Genomic DNA, 20,902 nt, shown 5'->3' on the forward strand with positions numbered 1-20,902 from the left:
TTTTCCCTCTGAATTCTGAGTTTTATTTAAATTTCGCCACTGAAGAAAAAAAAAATATTTATATTGTACAATTCTGACTTTTCTTCTGAGAATTACGAGAAAGTCAGAACTTATATAAATGCATAACTGCCCGATAAAAAAGCATAAATCAGCAACTTAAGAAAAAAAAAAAAAAATCAACTTTTTGTAAAAATAACATTGTTCTTTTGTAATTTCTACTCCACATTTTACAATATTTCGCAAAAAAAAAAAAGAAATAATAATAATATGAAATGTTTTTTGATCTACAAATAAGCATATCAGAATGATTTCTAAAGGATCATGTGACACAAGTTACCTGCACTACAAAGTCTCGTCCACGGAAGTCTGCAATGGTCCTGGGGAGGCGCGTGCGACCCCAGACGAACCTGAGGAAGAGCGAGCGCTCCGTGTTGGAGAAAGACTCCATCACCTCCCAGAACCACTGGATGAGAGGAGCCGTGGGTTCCACCCCCTTATATGTGGCCACTGATTTGAGCAGGTGCAGGGGGATGTCTGGACTGCCACACACCTAAACACCACAAACAAGTGATGTGGAGTCTAATAAGAATTCATGATGACATATTAGCTCAGTCTGCATTAATGCTGAAGACACACACTCACCATGGTCTCCAGCTCATAGCCAGTGAAGAGAGAGAGCAGAGGCACTGGTACAACACGTGCCATTCCTTCCCTTACTGCAGACACCTGCTCATCGAACTCATGCAGCCTGGAAGAACAAAACAACATACCATTAAATATTCATTTTATTCATCAACACTTTTACCACAGAATTGGTGGCTAACACTTTTTTTTTTCAGCAGATTGTTCACACCTGTAGTTTATTGCTAGCCGCACATATTCGCTGCGGTTCTCTAGGCTAATGTGGGGATGTTTGGAGCTGAGCTGGACTTCCTGTCCACAAGCGCTGGGCACAGTGAAGGGCAGAGGCATAGCTTCAAACTCCTCTGCAGACGACTCATTATCTCTGATATACATCAGACCGGGAATGAAGTCCTTGTCCACCTAAAACACAAAAAAAAGGTGAGATCAGATGGAAAATGTTGTGAAAAGCAAGCATGTATATGTATATATATACACACACAAACAAACATACTGTCATTTAAAAGTTTGGGGTAAGTACAGATTTTTTTTTTTAAAGGTCATCACAAAAACACAAGTTTCAATGTACTGTTATTTTAAATTAAAGCAGAATTTCACAATATTTCTATTTTTACTGTTTTATATATATTACACTTACTCACAAGCTTTATATCTCGGACAGCACATCTCAGAGATCATTAAATAATGTATAAATATAAGAGAGTATAGAAAAGAATCATCCCCCCCTACCTCACTCAGATCTGCGATGGTCAGATTCATGCCTGCCAGCTGTTTCCACACGGGTTCAGCCAGGTACAGACTCAGAGGACTTCCTGTACGGATTGCTATACCCAGAAGCACTCCTATACACAAATAAAAGAAGCGAGCGTGGTATATAAAAAGATCTAAAGGTGGGACATTCTACAGCTATTTCCTCAAGTCTTGAAAGTGTTTTGAATGTAGGAAACACAATCGGAAGGTACCTAGGAAGCGGAACATGCTGATGTGCAGAGGGGACTTGGCAGCTGGGTTGAGCAGGAAGCAATCTCTGTTCGCTCCCGACTCGTCCCGGCCGTTAGGAGTGACGATGAGGAGAGGAGTGAGACCGTTCTGTAGTTCCTCACACATTTCTGCGATAGATTCACTGTATCCACCACCACAGTCATCGACTGACTCTCCTACAAACACAAAGGGTCAAAAACATGACCCAAGGGCCATTTTTCCCCTACATGCTCCCATCTTTTATCCTATATAAACTCACCCACAAACTTGACCTTCCAGACCCGGTGTGGCAGCAGCAGACTGTCAGGGCTGAAAGAGCTCATCTTAGCACACATCTGCCCGAATACTGACTTGGTGCCATCTGGTCCTGCCAGTCCTCCTTTACTTCGGGAACGCTTGACCTGATCGAGAGAATGTTGGATAAATGAATAGAACTTATAACCGGCTTCTCCACACAGCATTTCTGCTCTGATCTATAAACTCTACTCTTATGGTTTCCGGTTGTGAGACTTGCCAGATCACTGCCAGGCTCCAAGGGCCCTATTAGAGGGCCAATGGTCCATGAACAAACACATATGGAGGTAAACCTCATGCTGAGCAGACTCCAAAACAAATCACACAGGATGCTTTATGAACAAATCTCTCAAAATATTAAGATTTATTGCTGCTAATTCTCACTCAAATGATAGCTAAAATAAAGGATGGTAATAATCATATGGTGTACATAGTACATGTGTGTTGCATGCTGACAGGAAGGAGCAGAGAAGGCAACAGTAATTACGGTGATTAGGAAAAGGGAGACAATTTTACAGAGGACCTGCTAGCTATTTTTGCCCATTAAAAGTGATTGTTCATTTTGGATCCTGTTTTACACTCTAATGAACTCTTAAAAACCAAGTGGGAAATGCAAGCAAACATTAGCTTTGGAGATTAAATAACATGCACTTTGGAACATAACACATAAATACATGGATTAAAATTACAACAAAAGAATGACTGTCTGAGAGCAAATTTAATGTTTTTTTTTTTTTTTTTATAAGGTTGAAACATAACACAATTGGTTACTTTTAAATGTACTGACATAAGAACCTGTTTGCGAACATATTTTAAATATGCAAAAAATTGATAAATACATGCAAAATAGTATTTTTGAACCCCGACAGTGAGGTTTATTTCATGTCAAATCAGGATACCTGTATCCTGTTTAGCTCCACCACTGGCCCGTGTTGTCGGTCTCGAACCATAGTAGCTTGAACCACCTTACGGAATGCTGCCTCCTACAGATATTTTAAACAAGTATTAATAAATATACTCAGGAACTGTAATTTGAAACATTATCCAAATTCGATCCAAAAACATGTTCTTACCTTGCCCTGCGAAATAAGAATTCCACGCAGTGTGTCAAAGCCAACGGAGACGCCGCGTCCAGTTTCACCCAGTCTTCCTTCTAGGTCAAACATTGGGATACAGGGGCAGAAGAGCTCAGAGATTTGGTGCAGTAGCAGTAATCGGTTCCTCAGGCCTATGATGGCGATCTCCTGCAGGTGGTTGTACTCCATTGGAACCTACAGACAGACATTTAATCACTTAAATACAACATTTAATCAGTGGTGGTAAGTTTTTTTACTTCATTACTATACTTAAGTAAAATTTTCAAGTACCGTATTTTCCCGCCTATAAGTCGCACTTTTTTTTCATAGTTTGGCTGGTCCTGTGACTTATAGTCAGGTGTGACTTATTTATCAAAATTAATTTGACATGAACCAAGACAGAAAACATTACCGTCTACAGCCGCGAGAGGGCGCTCTATTCTGCTCAGTGCTCCTGTAGTCTACAGCTGTAGACGGTAATGTTTTCTCTTGATTCTTGGTTCTAAATAAATGCGACTTATAGTCCGGTGCGACTTATATGTTTTTTTCCTCATCATGACGTATTTTTGGACTGATGAGACTTATACTCAGGTGCGACTTATAGTCCGAAAAATACGGTACCTGTATTTGGAATATTTTTATTTTGGGAAACTTTTACTTCAAACATTCCAAATCATAATATTGTACTTTTTACTCCGCTGCATTTCATAAAAACATGTTGTTCCTCATTATTTTGAACTGGAGAGCTCATCACGCACTATGAGACGTGATAACGATATTGGATTCATGCACGAGCTGATTCTTTTCAACGAGCCTGTTAAATCGTCTCGCAAATCGCACTGAACTATTACAAACTAAAGCTGCTGTTTAAGCCCACTGTATACATTTTATGAACACAGCCATGTCAATTTTTTGTGTATTACCCTCTGAATGGAGTAGGTTTTATTTAAAAACTAAATATAATGTAAAAATAACGCAAATTAATGCTCATATATCTACCTCCCTGCCATAGCACTTTTAAACGATGTAAAAGTAGTATTTTAACATATTGCCCAATGCTAATCTGTGTTTTTATATTGTGCATTTGTAAACACAAATTTAGTTTTTCCTCTATTTCTATATATTATATGATATATTTTGTTATTTTGCACAATTGAATTATCAGTAATCATCAAAAATGGGTACTTTTACTCAAGTAAACCTGAAAAGGAGAAGTTAATACTTTTACTGGAGTAATATTTTATTAGTGTATCTGTACTTTTACTCAAGCATTTGATTCGTGTACTTCGTCCACCTTTGGATTGAATATGTTCAAAAGGTTGAACTGTAAAATATTTCGTTCTTTGAGATTGAGATTTTTGTAGTCGTGTGTGATTCAACGTTAGTGTGGTACAGTACCTGAGCAGGCAGTTTTCCAGCATTGGTAGGTTTGCTAGTGGACCAGGCAAGTGTGTGTGCAGAGCCACAAGCCACACGGTTGATCTTCTTGCCCTGCAGTGCTGTCACGAGCCTGGGCCGCTGAATAGCATTGGTGGTCCCATCACCGAGCTGACCCTCATCATTGTCACCCCATGTGTACACTTCACCTGTGTGTTTAAATTCTTGTTCTTAGCAAATACTCCTCGAAATACAAACAGGTGTGCAGAATATGCCAGACAAAGGAAAACCTGATATCGATTTTATATCAACATGTTACATGACTTTACACAAAGATGGCCTACCATCCTCTGTGCAGCATACACAGTGAAGGGAACCAGTTGCTATGGCGACGACCTTCTTGCCTTGCAAACCCTGGACCTGCCTTGGTCTGCGTACATGATCATCCGAGCCATGTCCCAGTCTGTGGTAGTCTCCTTTCCCCCTAAAACACACATAAACATGTAAACAACACGTTTGCACTAAATAAAAGCTTGGTTTATGTACCATTGCATTATGGGATTGATTACCATGTGTAAACTGCTCCAGACTTTGTGAGCGCCACAGAGAACTGAGAGCCACATTCCACTTTCACAACACCCAATCCGGTTAACGAGTCAATCTGAGCAGAGAAACAGAGAATGAGATCTGAATATTCATACTGGAATCACTAACCAGAAAGCCTAACTACACCAGCAGTCCCACCTTCATAGGCACTTTACATCCATCACTACCTCCTCGACCCAGCTTGCCATAGTCTCCATCCCCCCATGACCAGACCATGTCATCATCAGTCAGACACAGGGTCTGGGCATCCCCACTGCCACATCCAACGTCTATCACCCGGTGACCCTGCAGAGCCTCCACCTATAAACATGCACAAGCAATTCACAGAATATACAGTCTTAGGGAGTCGAGATGCTACTAACCAAACCAAATTTAGCAGCAATTTTCAAAATAATCGAGATCGAAAAAAATTCAACTACTACTGACTGATTTCAGAGAGTAGGTTTGTTTAGTTAGTCGTATTAGTTCTAATACGAATAAAAAAAGAGATGTAAATATAATCATTATATTATGATAATTATGTAATTAATCATAATTTTCCAGTTGCTTATAAAAAATGTTTTATATATATATATATATATATATATATATATATATATATATATATATATATATATATATATATATATATATATATATATATATATATATATATTTTTTTTTTTTTTTTTTTTTTGAGATTGTACACAACAATTGCTGAATCACCATTTTAGAGCAGATAGAATATAATATAATATAATATTGTATTACAAAAGTCTAACGAAATTAAGTAATGCACATTTTATTAAATACAGTTATGCATCATGGTTTTGTAAAATAATTTTAAAAATCTATATTTTACGAGATGTAAATTTGTGTTATTTTCTATTTGCAATCTCTTTTGTTTTTGTGGCAAACAAATATGCATAACTCGCGATAAACACACCAGTTTTGGTTTAAGCTGGTCCTCACTGTCTCCATGACCCAGGCGACCATAACGACCTTTGCCCCATGTGTAGAGCTCTCCGCTGGCTGTGATGCAGGCACTATGGGCCCCACCAGCCGCAATGTCCACCACCTCCACCCCTCTGAGAGACTCAATCACGCGTGGACGGTCACATGGGCTGGGAAAAAGACAGCACTACCAGTCACACAAACAGCACTTCTTGGTGTAAGCTGCTAAACTGAATCAGTAATAGTCTAGCGCACATATTTGAGTGGGTACTGTAGTATGATACAGTCATATCCCGTAGTACAAAATTCAGAAATTACATGGTACTCAAAGACACTTCTAAAGAATACCTTGGTACCAGTTTTAAAAATCATGGTATCATATCCAAAAATGTGCTTTACTGTCAGCATTTGTCTTCACGGTGAAAATAGGAAACTGTTAAATACTGAAAGTTAAGTATGTAGAAGGTCACTACATGAGATGAACCAAAGGTGCCCATGTGAAAGGACAACTGTAGTAACCACAGCATGGGGCTGACCTTCTGTTTCCATGTCCCAGTTTTCCATCTTCAGCCTCTCCCCAGGAGTACAGTTCTCCTTCAGAGGAGAGAGCCAAGCAGTGCTTCCCGCCAGAGTTCACAGCCACCTTCCGGATGAAAACATGCTGGATCGACTCCAGCAGGGTCGGAGTGGAGACGGACTCTGTGCCTCCTATTCCCAGTCGACCGCCAGCACCATATCCTGTAGCATACAGCTAAGGACAACACAGACCAGTTACGAAGGACATTATTCAGCTGACAGAGTGAGATAACAGCAATTGCTGAATATACAACATTGGTCTATATTTAAGTAAACAAAAAGGGAGCATTGGAAAATACGAATGAGATTTTTATTGAAGAATTTAAACCTTTGCTGGCTTGGAACTACACATTTTTTAATTGTAAGAAGCTAATGTAGTCTTACTTTCCCATCAGCAGTTACAGCAAACAGGGTCTGCTCTCCACCGATCAGCTGAACAGGTCTCAGTGTGGCTAGAGCTTCTGTTGGTGTTGGAACCTTGACTTTTGCTCCTTCAATACCACCTAACTGACCCCGGTGGTTGTGTCCCCAGCCGTAGATGGTCCCACTGCCACCGGCTGAGAGCGTCCAATCATCTGGTCGTCTAGTGAACCGAAAAAAAAAAAAAAAAAAAGAAATAAAAATTTGAAAAAGACTTCGATTATGAATGCCACCCATTTTAAAATGCTTAAAGGGTCACCAAGTCATTTTTGCTTTTGTTTCAGTACCTAAAGCAACAGCAGTTTCGGATTTGTGAAACTGATTTACCTGTTCATCCACAGAACTAACTGCTCATCCTGCTCCCTCTTAAACAGGTCGTGACTCTCATGGACTGTGTTCATGTTTTCAAAGTCTGCCATGAGCTCACGGATTTTCTTCGCCACCTGGTGGAAAAATGCGAAACATTTACAGAACATAAACACAACAGCGCTCCGTAAAGTAAGTAATTTCAAACCAATCTTAGAAATCCCTACCTCATCCAGGAAAGGACGGGGCAAAGGCGTCCTCTTGTCTAGAGCCACTAACACTCTTGAGGCGGTACAATAGCGGCGGAACCAAGCCCACTTGTGTGTCTCAGCACAGCATGGAAGAGTGTCCAACTCCAGGTCACATGCAAGTGCCACCAACACCTATACAGGACAAGTAAAAAAAAATATTATTATTTTAGAAAACCTTGTACTGCAATCTTACCATGTCCATCTGTTAGGGAGACAAAAAAACATACCTTGAAGAAAGGACTGTGGAGCAGCTGTTTGCCACCTCTGACTACAGGTTCCTCATACTCATACTGTCTCTGTAAAGCCTCGGGAAGACCTTTCACCAGAGCAGCTAGTGCACTTCCTGTAAAACTCTACACAACATTCAATACAAGTTATGTCAATTTTTATGTTTATTTATTTATTCACTTATTTATTTAATTATATAGAACACTGTCTAACCACAGAGCGAGCCTCTCCTTCACTGTCTCCTAAGAGGCGGTTGATGTTTATGGATTGGCCATATTCAGTGGTTAGGAGCTTGCGTAGCCTCTGCAGGGCCCACATACGATGACCAGCCGCTGGACAAGCACATAGAGACAATATTGAATAATGATTATAAAACCTTCAATTTAAGATTTCAAGTATTAAATAACTAAATATTTCCAAAACATGGACTAGCAGAAATTCAAAAAAAATTCTAAAACATAAATGTATTAATTATAAATAGAAAAATAACAATTTATTATAAATAAAATATAATAATATAATATCTAATAATTAGGGCTGCCCCCTAATCGTCAACAAACCCTTAGTCGACTAGAAGAGGCTTAGACGTTACTTTTTTTTTTTTTTTTGTCACTCAGCAGCAAGAACAGAAAAAATAACTAATAATTTCCACAGAGAGGTGCAAAGTCATGTATCCCATGGAAAACAGATTATTAATAGCTGGTTTATGTGGTAATGTTACAGTACAGCGGTCAGGACATCCACACAGTCATTTTGTTTGGGACCTCAAATGTGGCTTTTCATCTGAAACATGCAAGTAGTAGCGCCATTACATGGCCGCTTGCTGGAAAGTTAACCTAGAAAAATATGCGCTATTTAAGTGTTTGTGTGGAAGCTAAATAGTAGCACGCTCACTCTGTGCAATTATTTGTTTTTAACTTAAAATACTCACAGACTCACAGTAACATCTTTTGAATCTGTAAAAGGATCCGTTCATTTGTGTTCAATAACAACAAAACGTTGTGCTTTTGTAAAATTAAGAAAGAAAACAGGGTCCGCTTTTTACCGTCTAGGTCTCTGTGAACTTGAGAGCAAGCATAATGCTGATAAGCTATTGGCCATTAAAGGCTCACTATCACGAATTATATGGTTTATTAATATAAACGTGCAATTATTTGAATAAAAATCACTTTAAATTAACAACTATTTGTCAATCAGAAAAATCTTTAGTCGAGGGCAGCCCTAATAATAATAATAGAATAGAAAATCTTTTTCAAAGGCTCCTCTCTTACCCAAGGCACTGAGCTGGGCACAAGCAGCAAGTGAGGCTGCCAACCTTGGAACAATGCTACGGTTTGAAGCAAAGTTCAGGCGAAAGTCCAGCAGACATGTTACTAAATCCATCGAAGGGCAGGACAGAATACAACGGTCTGACAGGAGGTCTTTAGGACCTGCAGGTAAATCAATAAAAGATCAAGCATATGAAGTATGTACAATGAAGTGATATCATATTAAACTGATGTACCAGCAGCAGGCATGATGGGATAGACAGTGAAGCGCCAGCCCCAGCCGTTAACAGAGCCATCACTGGTGAACTTCCATTTAAGCTCATCTCCCGTAATCCTCAATTCACTGGACCAATCAGACCACTCCCGACCTAAAGCGGTGCAAACTGGTATTGCTTATGTGGCCAATGATCAAACACCTTTTTTTTTTTTTTTTACTACTGTTAAAACAAAAAGAATAAAGAATGTGACCTGATCGAACAGACACAATCCTATTGGCTCCGTCCATGATGGTAAGAGGGTCGTGTCTCCTTTCTGTTGAACACTGGCGATCAAATTCCACCCTCAATCCTTCAGCACCTAAAATATCCACACAAAAGATCAGGTTTTCTTGTTTTCAAATCTCCTAATTCTTAAAGCTTCATAAAACTTCATAAATCATCTACACTACAATCCCAATTTTTTTTAAGAAATTTAAATTTTTCTTCCATAAGGATGTTAAATTGAAGTGAAAATAAATACATTTAAAGTACAATGTTTCAACATTGAAAGCTGAAAGAGATGAAGAATCATGTGACACATGTGTTTTCTTAATATTTGGTCAAATAAAAGCAGCACTTGTGAGTGTCAGTTAATTTCCATCAACAATAAAATACTACATTTTTTTCTAAAGAAAATATAAGTGGCTTGTGCAGATTTTGCCTAACAGTGGTTGTGTTTTATTTGTTCAAATAAAAATAATAATGCTTTAGCAAGCACCATTAATGAGGCTGTGATGGCTGCAGAGATGCTGACTAAACTGAAAAACACAAGGTGACCTGGTATTTTCACAGTTCCGCTGGTGGAAGTGTCGTCGGTGTATGGATGACTGCTCTCCACCACCACAGGCTGCGATGACAGCCGTCCGCTTTGAGAATCAGTGGCTACGTCCTCCAACTCAGTCACACACAACTCTAGCAGCATATCTGCCACCTGTGTGCCAACAAACACATTTGGATAGGAGTACACAAAATTTCAGTGATGAAATAATACCATTTTAGTTCAAAAAAAGATGTAGTGAGTTACTAAAGAGGTTGGTTTTTACCTGTGGGAAGGCTGAACCTAAGCCAGACAGCACAGCAGACAGCACCTCCTTGCCTTTATCGCCTGAGCGCAGAGACACGGCCAGTTTTAACAGGTCTACCAACACACGTGTGTCATCAGGAACCAGCAGACTGGTGAACTCATCCAGATATTGTTGCTCTGGGCCCACTGCTTTACTCTGGCTCTCAGAGTCCTGTTCCAATAAATCAAACCAGGCCACTGTAAATATCACTTTAGTTTATACAAGCAATTGAAGCAAATCAACATACAAATGTTTTAAAATAGCAGGCTGATGCTACCAAAAAATTATAAATCTAATAAATTGACAAATAATTAAAATAAATGGATAAACTCATTGACGAATACTCAAATACAATGAAGAATAAATGTTTGACTTTATAAAACCACTGCATCCAAGCATGTGAGACTCACCTCTTTGGTTTTGGTCATGGTCTCAGCAATGATGCTGGCAGCACCAGGGTCATCTGTGACCGGGATAAAGGGGCGAGATGAAGCAGAGGCAGTGGAAGGGGTCACCGCTGATGAAGGGGTAGTGGCATCCTCAGAAGTGGTCACCTAGAGCGCACAATACCATATGACAAAATGAGCTGGCGAAATACACAGCATGTACTGTTGTTTTGGATATTTGAATGATTGTTTTAAAATAAAAAAATAACAAATAACAACAACAACAACAAAAAAGTTGAATATTACAGAATATTTACTATATAAGAAAAAATAAGTAGTACAGCAATTGTGAATGAACAGAAAGCACTACTCACCTCTCCTCGTTTGCTGTCCATCCAGGGGTGCGGACTGACCCTCTCCTCTGTTTCTGAGGGCAGGACTGGACCCTCAGCCTCACAGGGGCTGGAGGCCGATGAACAATCTGAAGGGGGCACTGGAGAGCTTGAGGGGCACTCCAGAGGCACCATAAAGGCAGGCATCAATGCCCCCACCACTGCATCTCTGTGTGACATTAGAGCAATTAAGTGAAGCCAGAGCTTTTACTTTATTTTATGGAGCAGGAAACAATCAATCTGAAATGCAGAGTAGTTCTAATGACCTAAATATATGCTTTAAGGTTGTACCTGGCATACATGATCTGCAGGGCAGAGAGGACATGGGACAAGGCCTGCTGTTTGGCCAGATTACCATCCAGAGAGAGCAGAATCTTTGCCAGAGACGGACGGTTGGGCTTTGCATTGTTCACACCATTTAACTTATTATTTAGTAAAGATGGATCACTGTCTGATGGTACACCTATAAAAAAAAAACATCAAAAAACACTTTAAATTTAAGCAACAGGCACACAACAGCAGAAAATCCATGTAGACTGGGCGGAAATTACCAAGGTAAGAGGCTCCCAGAGAGTCTCTAGCAGTCTGGAAGAGGACAGGCTCATGGACGGAAGGTGTGGTGACATCTACGGTGGTCCAGGCCACGCTGTGAGAGGAGCCGCAGGCCACACGGGTAATTTTCTGCCCTTCTAGACCCTGCACCAGTGTAGGCTTCCTGTTGACTGTGGTTGTGCCGTTCCCCTGCTGCCCATGGTCATTATCTCCCCATGCGTACACCTACCCAAACAACACTTCAACTTAACACAAGCACTAAAGTGAACAACTGTTCATCAGCAAAAGGCCAGTCTTCTTTACCATGCAGCATGAGTTGTTAAATGTGCCAAAATAAAAAGCAGGAGGAAGTTGTTCTTGCGCTACTCCTCTACGCCACCAAGCAGCTAAATGTAAAAAACTAAGCCTGCACGCACCTGTCCAGTGTCTGTGACAGCCAGGCAGTGCAGGGCCCCAACAGCCACGTGAACAATCTTCTTTCCCCTCAGTCCTTCAACCATCTGGGGTTTGCGCACGTGAACATCTGTGCCGTGACCCAGTCGGAAGTAATCCCCCTTACCCCTGCACAATGCAACAGCAGAATGTTAAAAAGCTTCACTGAGCAAAAAAGCTGTTTTTTTATATCTCCCATGATATTCTTACCAGGTCCAGACAACTCCAGATTTGGTGAGGGCAAGGGAAAATTGAGCTCCACATTCGATCTGACACACCCCCTGCCCATTTAGACGCTCTATGTTTTGAGGAATGTTACAGCCTTCACTTCCGCCACGGCCCAGCTTCCCAAAGTCTCCATCTCCCCATGAGAACACCAGTCCTAAAGAACATACAAAAATATAAATTCATACATCCGAAACAACAACAAAAAACAGAACTAAAGAAACAAAATCAAACCAATTGAGGCTAAGCGAAACCAAACAAACCAATTGAAACTGAATGAAGCCAAACAAAATCTTGGGTCGTTATCACACCAGGCAAATGAAACTAAAGCAAACAGAGCTAAATGAAACTAAATGAGAACAAACCAAACCAAACCAAACAAAACAAGGCCAAACAAAACCAAACTAAACAAAACAAGGCCAAACAAAACCAAACTACACAGAACCAAATGAAACTAAACACTACTAAATGGAAGCAAACCAAATGAAACCAAATTAAGCTAAACTAAACTAGACAAACCCAGATAAACCTAACCGAAACTAAACAAAACCAAGGCCAAACAAAACCAGACAGATCTAAACAAAAATAAATGGAAACACTGAAACTGAACTAAAAACGAAACCATAAAAAAAAAAAAAAAAAAAAAAAAAAAAAACCTAAATGAACCTCACATTAAATCCACAAAACAAACAGCCGGTTTATACCTTCATCTGTGAGGGCAAGGGTCTGGGCATCTCGACTTCCGCAAGCCACCTGGACAACACGATGGCCTAAAAGCACCTTGACCTGCAAACCAGACACATAGTTTGATCTAGTGCATCGAAGGATACACACAGCATCCAGTGAATTTAAACTGCACAAGGAGAATATACAAAGTCTTCTTAAAGCAACTCCATCCACTTCGTACTCATCTTGTTACTTGACATAATCTTCTACCTAGAAATAGACATACAGGTGCTGCTACTATCTCCAGAAATTGGGCATGACTTAAATCTCCAAAGATTCTGTCAATTCATTTCATGACAATTCATTTTCAATTACATATTAAAAATTGTATATAAGATGTTTCTCCATCGTGCATTGCACATCACCTCCACCCAGTATAGGGATTCCTCTGCAAATATGGTAAAAATATGGTAACCATGCAGTTCAAAACAGAGAGGTCTGAGTTTACTGACGCAAGTAAAACAAATACCAGTTTGGGTCTGAGCTGAGTGGTGTTGTCCCCGTGGCCCAGCCGGCCATATTCACCCAGACCCCAGCTGTACAGTTCACCACTGGAGGTGATGGCGGCACTATGAGAGCTGCCACAGGCAATATCTCGTATGCGCTTTGTTTTCAATGCCTCAATTAGCCGAGGCTTATCACAGTTCCTGGGAAAAGAGAAAAAATCAAATTCTCATCAGATCCCTCTATGTACCTTCCACATATTCTACATTCCTACTAGAAGAGGTATAAATAACCTACATTCGACTGAAATGCCCAAGCTTGCCATCATCTCCTTCACCCCAAGAGAATACTTTTCCATCCACAGTCAACGCCATGGCATGCCTTCCACCTGAACAAAGTTTATAGCTTTAAACAACACATTCTGACAGCAAAGGACATTTACATTTAAATGGAAAAAGCACATACCTGAATGTACAGCAACTTTCTTCACCACATAGTTGCTGAGGGCAGATATCTGTCTTGGTATGGGGATGGTTCCACTGGACAGTCCTAAACCAAGTCTTCCGTTAGTGGCCTCTCCACAGGCATAAACTTTGCCTTCAGCCGTTACTGTAAAGACAAAGAATCATTCATTTGGTTAAAAGAGTATAACGTCATACTCTGGTATCTAATTGCTAAATAATATGCATCCAATGCTAATAAAACAGTAATTTTATATTTAAAATCCAACTTGAGAGGCACACTGGTGTCATGCATCATATTGATGTTGCTGCAATTTTGCAAAAGCAAAATGATACACAAGGCAATGTGTTACAGTGATTTTTACCAACTTGCATCATACATGAAGGGTTGGAACTTAAATTTCATAGACCACTTAACTGCTGGTGCAATCAAAGTAACGCATGGCACTAAGAAGCCATATTATATATTTTGTTTTTTCATAACTACTCACCAGCAAAAAGACTTTTAGAGCCTCCAGCCACCTGCACTACATTCAGACCAGACAGGGTCTCTGAGAATGATGGGACTTTGATCTGAGAGAAGAAAAAAAAAAAACAAGACAATAAGAAAATTATGCTATTCTACCTCTATAGAAAAAAAAATATTTTATATTAAATAAATCATTTTTTAAATAAAACTGAATGCGTTTTTACACATTACTGACCTTAGAGCCCTTAAGTCCTCCAAGTTGGTCCTTATCGTTGAGACCCCAGACAAAGACTTTGGTTCTGATGGTGGAAGCGGACTCCAGCCCTGACAACCTCTTTCGGGTTAGACTGCAAAGGGAGATGGAAAGAGAAACAGTAATGTACAAGTTAATTCTTCTTTAGGTTTATGCAGTACCAAACCCACTAAAACACACACCTTCCAGTCGCTGTCTTCTCCTCCTCCTCTTCCTCATTGTCAGATGCCAAGAAAGGCACAGTAGCCAGATCTTCATCCTCGGCGCGGACACGCCCCACAATGCTCAAGCCGTGGATCTTACAGTCAATCCCTGAACTCCGGCACTGTTTTATGGCAATCTCGATGTACCTGTGATACTGAACACACAAACACAAGAATGCTCAACATTCCCAAAGGAACAGTCCAAAAGAATATTCTCTCAAATACGAATTCAAACCAACCTCTGTGCAGTCACTGAGCAGAGCGACAGCAGTGTCTGTGGGATTGATGTTGATGGTCTTCAACTCAATCAAATTGTTGAGAGAGCTTCCACCTGGAGAATAAACACAGTTGATCAGGTCACCCATAAAAAGGTTTCTCTATTAATGACCTGAAAGGCTTCACAGTTCTTTACCAGACACCACCACCAGTGAAGGCATGTAGCTGCTGTCAGCTGGATCTACAGTCGTTTTCAGTCTGTGGACCAGGATGTCTGGGAAAAGCTCCAGCCTGATCCAGTGCTATTGAAAAGAAGCAAAACTGTTTTTTCCTCACAATCAAGTGTTTCAAAATTGATCGTTTCTATGTGAACAAGCACATATAGAGTAAGGCTGCATTTATTTGATCAAAAAGCTTACGGACCCCACATTTTTGAAAGGTGCCTAGAATTAGACTTACCTTGCCCTGAGAGCCTGAGGACTGCCAGCATTGCTCTCCAGAGTCTATGAGTCGAGACGCCTGGTTAACAGAGGATGAAACACTGAGGTTCTTCACCACTCTGGACCACTCATCAATCAGCATGCCACGCTGACTGTTGTGATTTCTCTTCAGCTGCTTTCCTGAACGTCCACTGAAGGTGGGTGACTGGCCTAAAAGGAAATGGTTAGGTTACATTGTTGCAATGCTAAATGACATGAAGTAGCTATCGAATTACACATGGAATTTTCCTAGACCTGGTTCATTTATTCGTCCAAATGAATGTCTAGGGTTGTGTTTACGGGTCTTGAAGCAGCTCTCACAAAAGTCAAAGTCATCACAGCTCCGACATTTAAACCTAGAGCCGTTTATAGGGAACATCTGACATCCGTCACACCTACGGAAAATGTAAGAAACCGAGAAAAATTATTATTGGTTGGTTTATTTATTGATTTAATTATTTATTCGCCGTCTAGATGTGTACCTGACACCAGGATGTATGCTAGGAACGAGTTCCATCTCTGACAGCAGCCCAGTCCAGTGTGACTGCTGAGGAAAGTCCACGATCACATCTTTCCCATTGGCACTGAATGCTGGACACAAATGGTACAGATTTAAACAGACTGATGAAACCCAACTACAACAGTTCTCATTTATACTTGAAGAGGAAGTCTACAGGTTTGAAACAATTAGCAAAATACAAAAATGGACCGTATGACCAAAATGTAAAAACAAAAAACGTGAGCCCAAGCTGTTAATTTTAGAGCAATTAGTTTAAACCTGTGAAAGAAAAAATAATACCTTTGACAACTCCCACGCTCCTGTGCGTGACAGATCCCCACTTGTACTTTGGCGTTGTGACTGAGGGCTTCACTCGCACTTTATCACCAATCTTTATATGAGACGGAGAACTCTGGGGAGGAAACCCTGGAAAACACAGAGTTACATTTATTTATTTAAAACAAACAATTAAGTCTTAAGTGCATTGAAAGTGTTTAGGAGCAGAACACGGAAAGAGGATTTACCCAGTAGCTCAGTGTGGATGTAACGGACCCAGTATGTTCCTCCTTTCTGCTGCCAGTCACACTGCACATTCAGATCATGCAGGCCATCTCTGTCCAGCTTGATCACTTTCCCCACATCTCCCTCATATACTTCCTCATACGTCCTGCAGCACCGTACCATCATGCCCACCTGCAACACAAACAGGCCTCTGATCAGCTCACCTCATCAGTTACCATCCAAAACCAGTCAATTAACAAGCGCAGCTCCTCACCTGAATGTTCTCTCTCACATATACAGCGTAATCATCATTGCTCTGAAAATCGGACCTCTTTTTAAATGTCTGGCTCTCTGTCACCACAACCCCAGGAGGCTACCATGCAAGGGAAAGAGCATTTGTTATGCATTTAATGACTACAAGTGAATCTGCAACTCCTATGTGGTGCATGACAGATCACGGTGTGAATGTGTAAATATACACACCAGAGGGAAAGCTGGTTCAGGCTCCTCTAGCTCTTCCGGCACCTCTTCATCGGAGTATTCATCTGATACAGTATCTGCATCTGACAGCTCTGTAATAGGAACATCCGGATGGTCCAACAACCAGCCCACTAATGCCTCTACACCTGAAACCCAAGCAATCACGAAATAAGTTGCTAACAAAAAAAATATTGTGGCGGTAGCACGTTGTACAGAGACCAAATTCAATTTAAAATGTTGCATTACCTGGCACTCCAGAAGCGCCTGTGGTTTCAGACAGTGATTTAAGGGCAAATTCAATGTTTTTCCTTTGAAAGCCCATCTCCATCAGCTGCAGGACGATGGGGGCAGGTGGCACAGGTGAAGTCTTAGGTTTCTTCTGCTTGGGTGGGCGCATTTGCTGCACAGTGACCGGTGTGGTGGCCTCGCTGGAGCTGCTGTCCTCAAACAAGGGGGAGGACGGGTGTGTGGATTCAACTGCCAAATACTGACACACTGCCAGAGCTGCTGCCTGAAAACATACCGGCACAAAGTATTTAGAAATTCAGGGAGAAAAAAAAAAAAATTGAACAACTGAGTGAGCTGGTGATTCAAAGGCTTTAAGGTCACAATCACATACCACCCAAGTTCAATGGCATCTGAGACATAATGTTGGTTACCACAGACAAATAAAATTTGTTATAAAATGACCTCCAACTCCTGGCGGTGGAATATGGCTTTGATAGGGGATGGTTGAGTGGATGCTGACAGCAGCTGCTGGAGGAGGATGAGGGGAGGCTGAGGACCCTCAGGAGACAGATCTCCCACATCAGGAGACGACGCACAGTGATCCTCTGAACACAAACACACAAAATGCTTGTCATTTCCACAGAAAATACACTGTTGTTATTGTGAAACAGATGTGGAGCATAGAGAAAAAGGTCACCATATTTAAAATCAGATACCAAAAAAACTGAACAAATCTACACATGACCACCAGGGGGTAGTGCTGAGATACAGCTGAACAGGATTCAGTCATTCCCAGTACATTAAAAACCGTTCACATATAATCAATCATTCCTGCATTTTCTGGTTGGTGCGTGAGCTGTGAGAAAATTGGATCACTTATGACACAAAAGAATTTAAACAACTGCACAGAGAGAAAGACGATAACAAATGACTGAAACGGGGCATCAGAAAATGCATGCCGTTTGAAACTAGAGGTGAGATGAAGGGAGACATTCTGGTCTTACCTGTAGGATTGGGGCTGACATCTATGACGGCTGGCTGAGAAAGGATCTGTCGGAGTTTGTCCTGGTGGGAGAGCAGAGCACGCGCTGCCTTCAGGATATACAGCCTGAGCTGCTGACACCGCAACAAATACACATCCACCTGATCGGCTGCAAAGACAAACACACGAACCAGAATATTTATTATCATACACAGATTAGTTTGTGTGGAATAGATGTTTTTGCACGGGAAGTCGCATTAATTGTTTTCCTATTAGATCATCAAAATGTCATTTGATTTGTGATTGCTGCATATAGCTCAAGTATACCTGTAAGTCCTCTGCTGAGGGATTTCTTCATGCGTTGTTTCTCTAGTTTTCTTCCCGCCAAGTTGACTAGCTGAGCCCAGACCATCAGCATAGGCTCAGTGAAGGGCAGGTTCTGAACACTGAATGGAACCATGTGAATCTACAACGAAATCAAGACAAAAACAGAAAATAAACAACAATATCAACCACAAAGAAAAACAATGGCTATGTACACAAAATCATACTATTCTCAATATATCTGCAGTATATAGTACTGTATACAGTACTGTAAAAGTTTGGGGTCAACAAAAGTTCTCTTATGCTCAAAAAGGCTACATTTATTTGATTAAAAACACAGTATAAACAGTACAATTTTCAAACATTATAATATAAGGATGCTTTGATAAATTAAAAAGAACAGTCTTTTTTTTTTTTATAGAAATACATCCTTGCTAAATAAGTAGTATTAATTTTTTACTGACCCCAAACTTTTGTACAGAAGTATAAATTCAATATACAGAAAACACTGTTTGGAATACTATATCCAAGAATGCAATGCGCTCAACTTGGGAAGTAATAGTGTGTGCCGGCGCACATGTACCGGTTTGAGCTGACTGAGCAGACAGACTTTGCAGTTCCTCATCTCATGGAACTGAACAGTGATTCGTCCTTTAGGTGTAATGCGAGTCACAGTGCCCTCCCCGTATTCCTCATGAACCACAGGTCCTCCCAGACGCAGACGCTCATCGATCCCACCAATGACTGCCAAAACTGCCATCAGACAGCCCACCGCAGGGGCTTCCGCATTGGGAAGGTAATCTTCAAGCACAGCCTGATAGAGACCCAGTGTAGAAAAAAGTCTATATCATCAAAGACTCAACTAATATATGGTACCTTTAGTAAAATACTTCCATAATTTAACAACAATAATATTAGTTGGCTAAGGAATATGAAAAACATAAAAATTTGACATCTACCGCTTCACTGTGTCTGCCTGCCATGACATCACTGATACCACTGAGCTGGGAGTTAATATATTCGTTAATAAGGCTATTCCATTGGCCAAGGGAGTGAAGTGTACGCAGTACGGCCACGATTTCCTCTGCTAGGGTACTGCTGTGAGTGGCTGTCAGAGAGGCTTGAGGGCGTGATTTCCTCCTACGCATCGAACCTTCTGTAAAGCACAAAACGTGATGTTAAAGTGACATCCTGATATCAGCATCTGTACTACCTCACAAAGAGCACATAGTGAGAAAGGAGTTAATGAATTTACAGTACCCCTGAGGAGGGGCAGATCTGAGGAACAAGTGCTGAGCAAGCTGCCAAGGAACCCAAAGAGTTTCTCCACCAGAAACTTCATATCCTGAGAGCGCTCTGTCTTATCCCAGGACGGCAAAACTGCCTGTAAAAGCCGCAGGGCAAGAATCTGCCAGGGAGTGAGGAAAGACAGATTAAGTGGCAATAAATGGATCCCGTCAACAGCAATAATGTGTACGACACTTCTGCACTCATTTCAACCCTGTGGTACTCATGAGGGTTTCAGAATGACAATTATACAGTAATGAGACAAGGATAGCTCTCATGCTTTTGGTATATCCAGTCAGAACGCATAGTAAGTGTTGAATGAAATCAGGATGCAATGCTGGCACCTGTCTCTGTAGCGTGACTGCAGTGAAGGACTGGTGGCCCTCCACGATGCGTATAAGCAGACTGATCCAGGCAGAGGAGCTCAGGGTACTGCACATCTGGGGCATGAGAGCTATACTGCGAATAAACCCCAGTGTGCACCAGCTCCTGTGCTGCTCACGGGACACGAGCTTGTGAGATGAACAACCTAAAATACAGAGAGGGAAATTTAAACCATTATATTACATAGCCCACTTTGTTAGGAGTATTTAACTACATGCCAACATTTGTAATTTTATACAATGCACTTTGTGTATTTACATGCTTTCATGTTCTCTTTTTTAATTTTTTTAATATTAGGGAGGCAGCGAAATTTCATCCACCGAAAAGGGCCATTTTCAGTTTTAGCCCGAAAGAAGAAAACGGGGCAAAAAAATATCAGCCGAATTTGATTGTTTTACCTTTAAATAAAAGTGTGGTTATTTTATTGAGCTTTAAAAAAAAAATTATAGTATCAAATGAAAACTGAGTTAAATTAAAGGCTTTTTTAAAATTAAAAATTATTTTAAAATAATAATTATTAAAAAGCATTTTCAGTATCGGACCATCCCTAGTAATTACATCTGTAATTACTTTCTGTAATTACATACCGTATTTTCCGGACTATAAGTCGCACTTTTTTTTTCATAGTTTGCCTGGTCCTGTGACTTTTAGTCAGGTGCGACTTATTTATCAAAATTAATTTGACATGAACCAAGAGCAA

General features: G+C 40.6%; 1 protein-coding gene across 2 annotated transcripts in view; it reads right to left on the reverse strand.

The window, feature by feature from the left end:
• LOC113050531 (E3 ubiquitin-protein ligase HERC2) overlaps nucleotides 1-20,902 on the reverse strand; it is a 43,768-nt gene that overhangs the window by 1,167 nt on the left and 21,699 nt on the right. For both annotated transcript variants that reach the window (XM_026213559.1, XM_026213558.1), the window contains 54 exons: nucleotides 20,163-20,347; nucleotides 19,792-19,939; nucleotides 19,491-19,687; nucleotides 19,115-19,345; nucleotides 18,535-18,673; nucleotides 18,230-18,376; nucleotides 17,688-17,830; nucleotides 17,244-17,508; nucleotides 17,001-17,143; nucleotides 16,792-16,890; nucleotides 16,541-16,709; nucleotides 16,317-16,442; nucleotides 16,000-16,108; nucleotides 15,773-15,912; nucleotides 15,498-15,688; nucleotides 15,235-15,340; nucleotides 15,062-15,153; nucleotides 14,802-14,977; nucleotides 14,602-14,713; nucleotides 14,389-14,470; nucleotides 13,902-14,045; nucleotides 13,734-13,824; nucleotides 13,462-13,639; nucleotides 12,971-13,052; nucleotides 12,252-12,423; nucleotides 12,026-12,170; nucleotides 11,609-11,834; nucleotides 11,349-11,520; nucleotides 11,040-11,226; nucleotides 10,690-10,833; nucleotides 10,259-10,450; nucleotides 9,993-10,146; nucleotides 9,427-9,534; nucleotides 9,195-9,326; nucleotides 8,962-9,120; nucleotides 7,904-8,022; nucleotides 7,690-7,815; nucleotides 7,439-7,594; nucleotides 7,233-7,348; nucleotides 6,870-7,068; nucleotides 6,446-6,660; nucleotides 5,902-6,079; nucleotides 5,115-5,276; nucleotides 4,940-5,031; nucleotides 4,715-4,854; nucleotides 4,392-4,579; nucleotides 2,991-3,188; nucleotides 2,817-2,900; nucleotides 1,883-2,024; nucleotides 1,605-1,799; nucleotides 1,372-1,484; nucleotides 854-1,044; nucleotides 643-748; nucleotides 338-550 (listed from right to left, as the gene is read on the reverse strand). In XM_026213559.1, coding sequence (XP_026069344.1) covers nucleotides 338-550; nucleotides 643-748; nucleotides 854-1,044; nucleotides 1,372-1,484; nucleotides 1,605-1,799; nucleotides 1,883-2,024; nucleotides 2,817-2,900; nucleotides 2,991-3,188; nucleotides 4,392-4,579; nucleotides 4,715-4,854; nucleotides 4,940-5,031; nucleotides 5,115-5,276; nucleotides 5,902-6,079; nucleotides 6,446-6,660; nucleotides 6,870-7,068; nucleotides 7,233-7,348; nucleotides 7,439-7,594; nucleotides 7,690-7,815; nucleotides 7,904-8,022; nucleotides 8,962-9,120; nucleotides 9,195-9,326; nucleotides 9,427-9,534; nucleotides 9,993-10,146; nucleotides 10,259-10,450; nucleotides 10,690-10,833; nucleotides 11,040-11,226; nucleotides 11,349-11,520; nucleotides 11,609-11,834; nucleotides 12,026-12,170; nucleotides 12,252-12,423; nucleotides 12,971-13,052; nucleotides 13,462-13,639; nucleotides 13,734-13,824; nucleotides 13,902-14,045; nucleotides 14,389-14,470; nucleotides 14,602-14,713; nucleotides 14,802-14,977; nucleotides 15,062-15,153; nucleotides 15,235-15,340; nucleotides 15,498-15,688; nucleotides 15,773-15,912; nucleotides 16,000-16,108; nucleotides 16,317-16,442; nucleotides 16,541-16,709; nucleotides 16,792-16,890; nucleotides 17,001-17,143; nucleotides 17,244-17,508; nucleotides 17,688-17,830; nucleotides 18,230-18,376; nucleotides 18,535-18,673; nucleotides 19,115-19,345; nucleotides 19,491-19,687; nucleotides 19,792-19,939; nucleotides 20,163-20,347 — 8,219 coding nt within the window. The remainder of the gene's footprint in view (nucleotides 1-337; nucleotides 551-642; nucleotides 749-853; nucleotides 1,045-1,371; nucleotides 1,485-1,604; nucleotides 1,800-1,882; nucleotides 2,025-2,816; nucleotides 2,901-2,990; nucleotides 3,189-4,391; nucleotides 4,580-4,714; nucleotides 4,855-4,939; nucleotides 5,032-5,114; nucleotides 5,277-5,901; nucleotides 6,080-6,445; nucleotides 6,661-6,869; nucleotides 7,069-7,232; nucleotides 7,349-7,438; nucleotides 7,595-7,689; nucleotides 7,816-7,903; nucleotides 8,023-8,961; nucleotides 9,121-9,194; nucleotides 9,327-9,426; nucleotides 9,535-9,992; nucleotides 10,147-10,258; nucleotides 10,451-10,689; nucleotides 10,834-11,039; nucleotides 11,227-11,348; nucleotides 11,521-11,608; nucleotides 11,835-12,025; nucleotides 12,171-12,251; nucleotides 12,424-12,970; nucleotides 13,053-13,461; nucleotides 13,640-13,733; nucleotides 13,825-13,901; nucleotides 14,046-14,388; nucleotides 14,471-14,601; nucleotides 14,714-14,801; nucleotides 14,978-15,061; nucleotides 15,154-15,234; nucleotides 15,341-15,497; nucleotides 15,689-15,772; nucleotides 15,913-15,999; nucleotides 16,109-16,316; nucleotides 16,443-16,540; nucleotides 16,710-16,791; nucleotides 16,891-17,000; nucleotides 17,144-17,243; nucleotides 17,509-17,687; nucleotides 17,831-18,229; nucleotides 18,377-18,534; nucleotides 18,674-19,114; nucleotides 19,346-19,490; nucleotides 19,688-19,791; nucleotides 19,940-20,162; nucleotides 20,348-20,902) is intronic.

This window comes from Carassius auratus, chromosome 31 (genome assembly GCF_003368295.1).
Source record: "Carassius auratus strain Wakin chromosome 31, ASM336829v1, whole genome shotgun sequence".
NCBI lineage: Eukaryota > Metazoa > Chordata > Actinopteri > Cypriniformes > Cyprinidae > Carassius > Carassius auratus.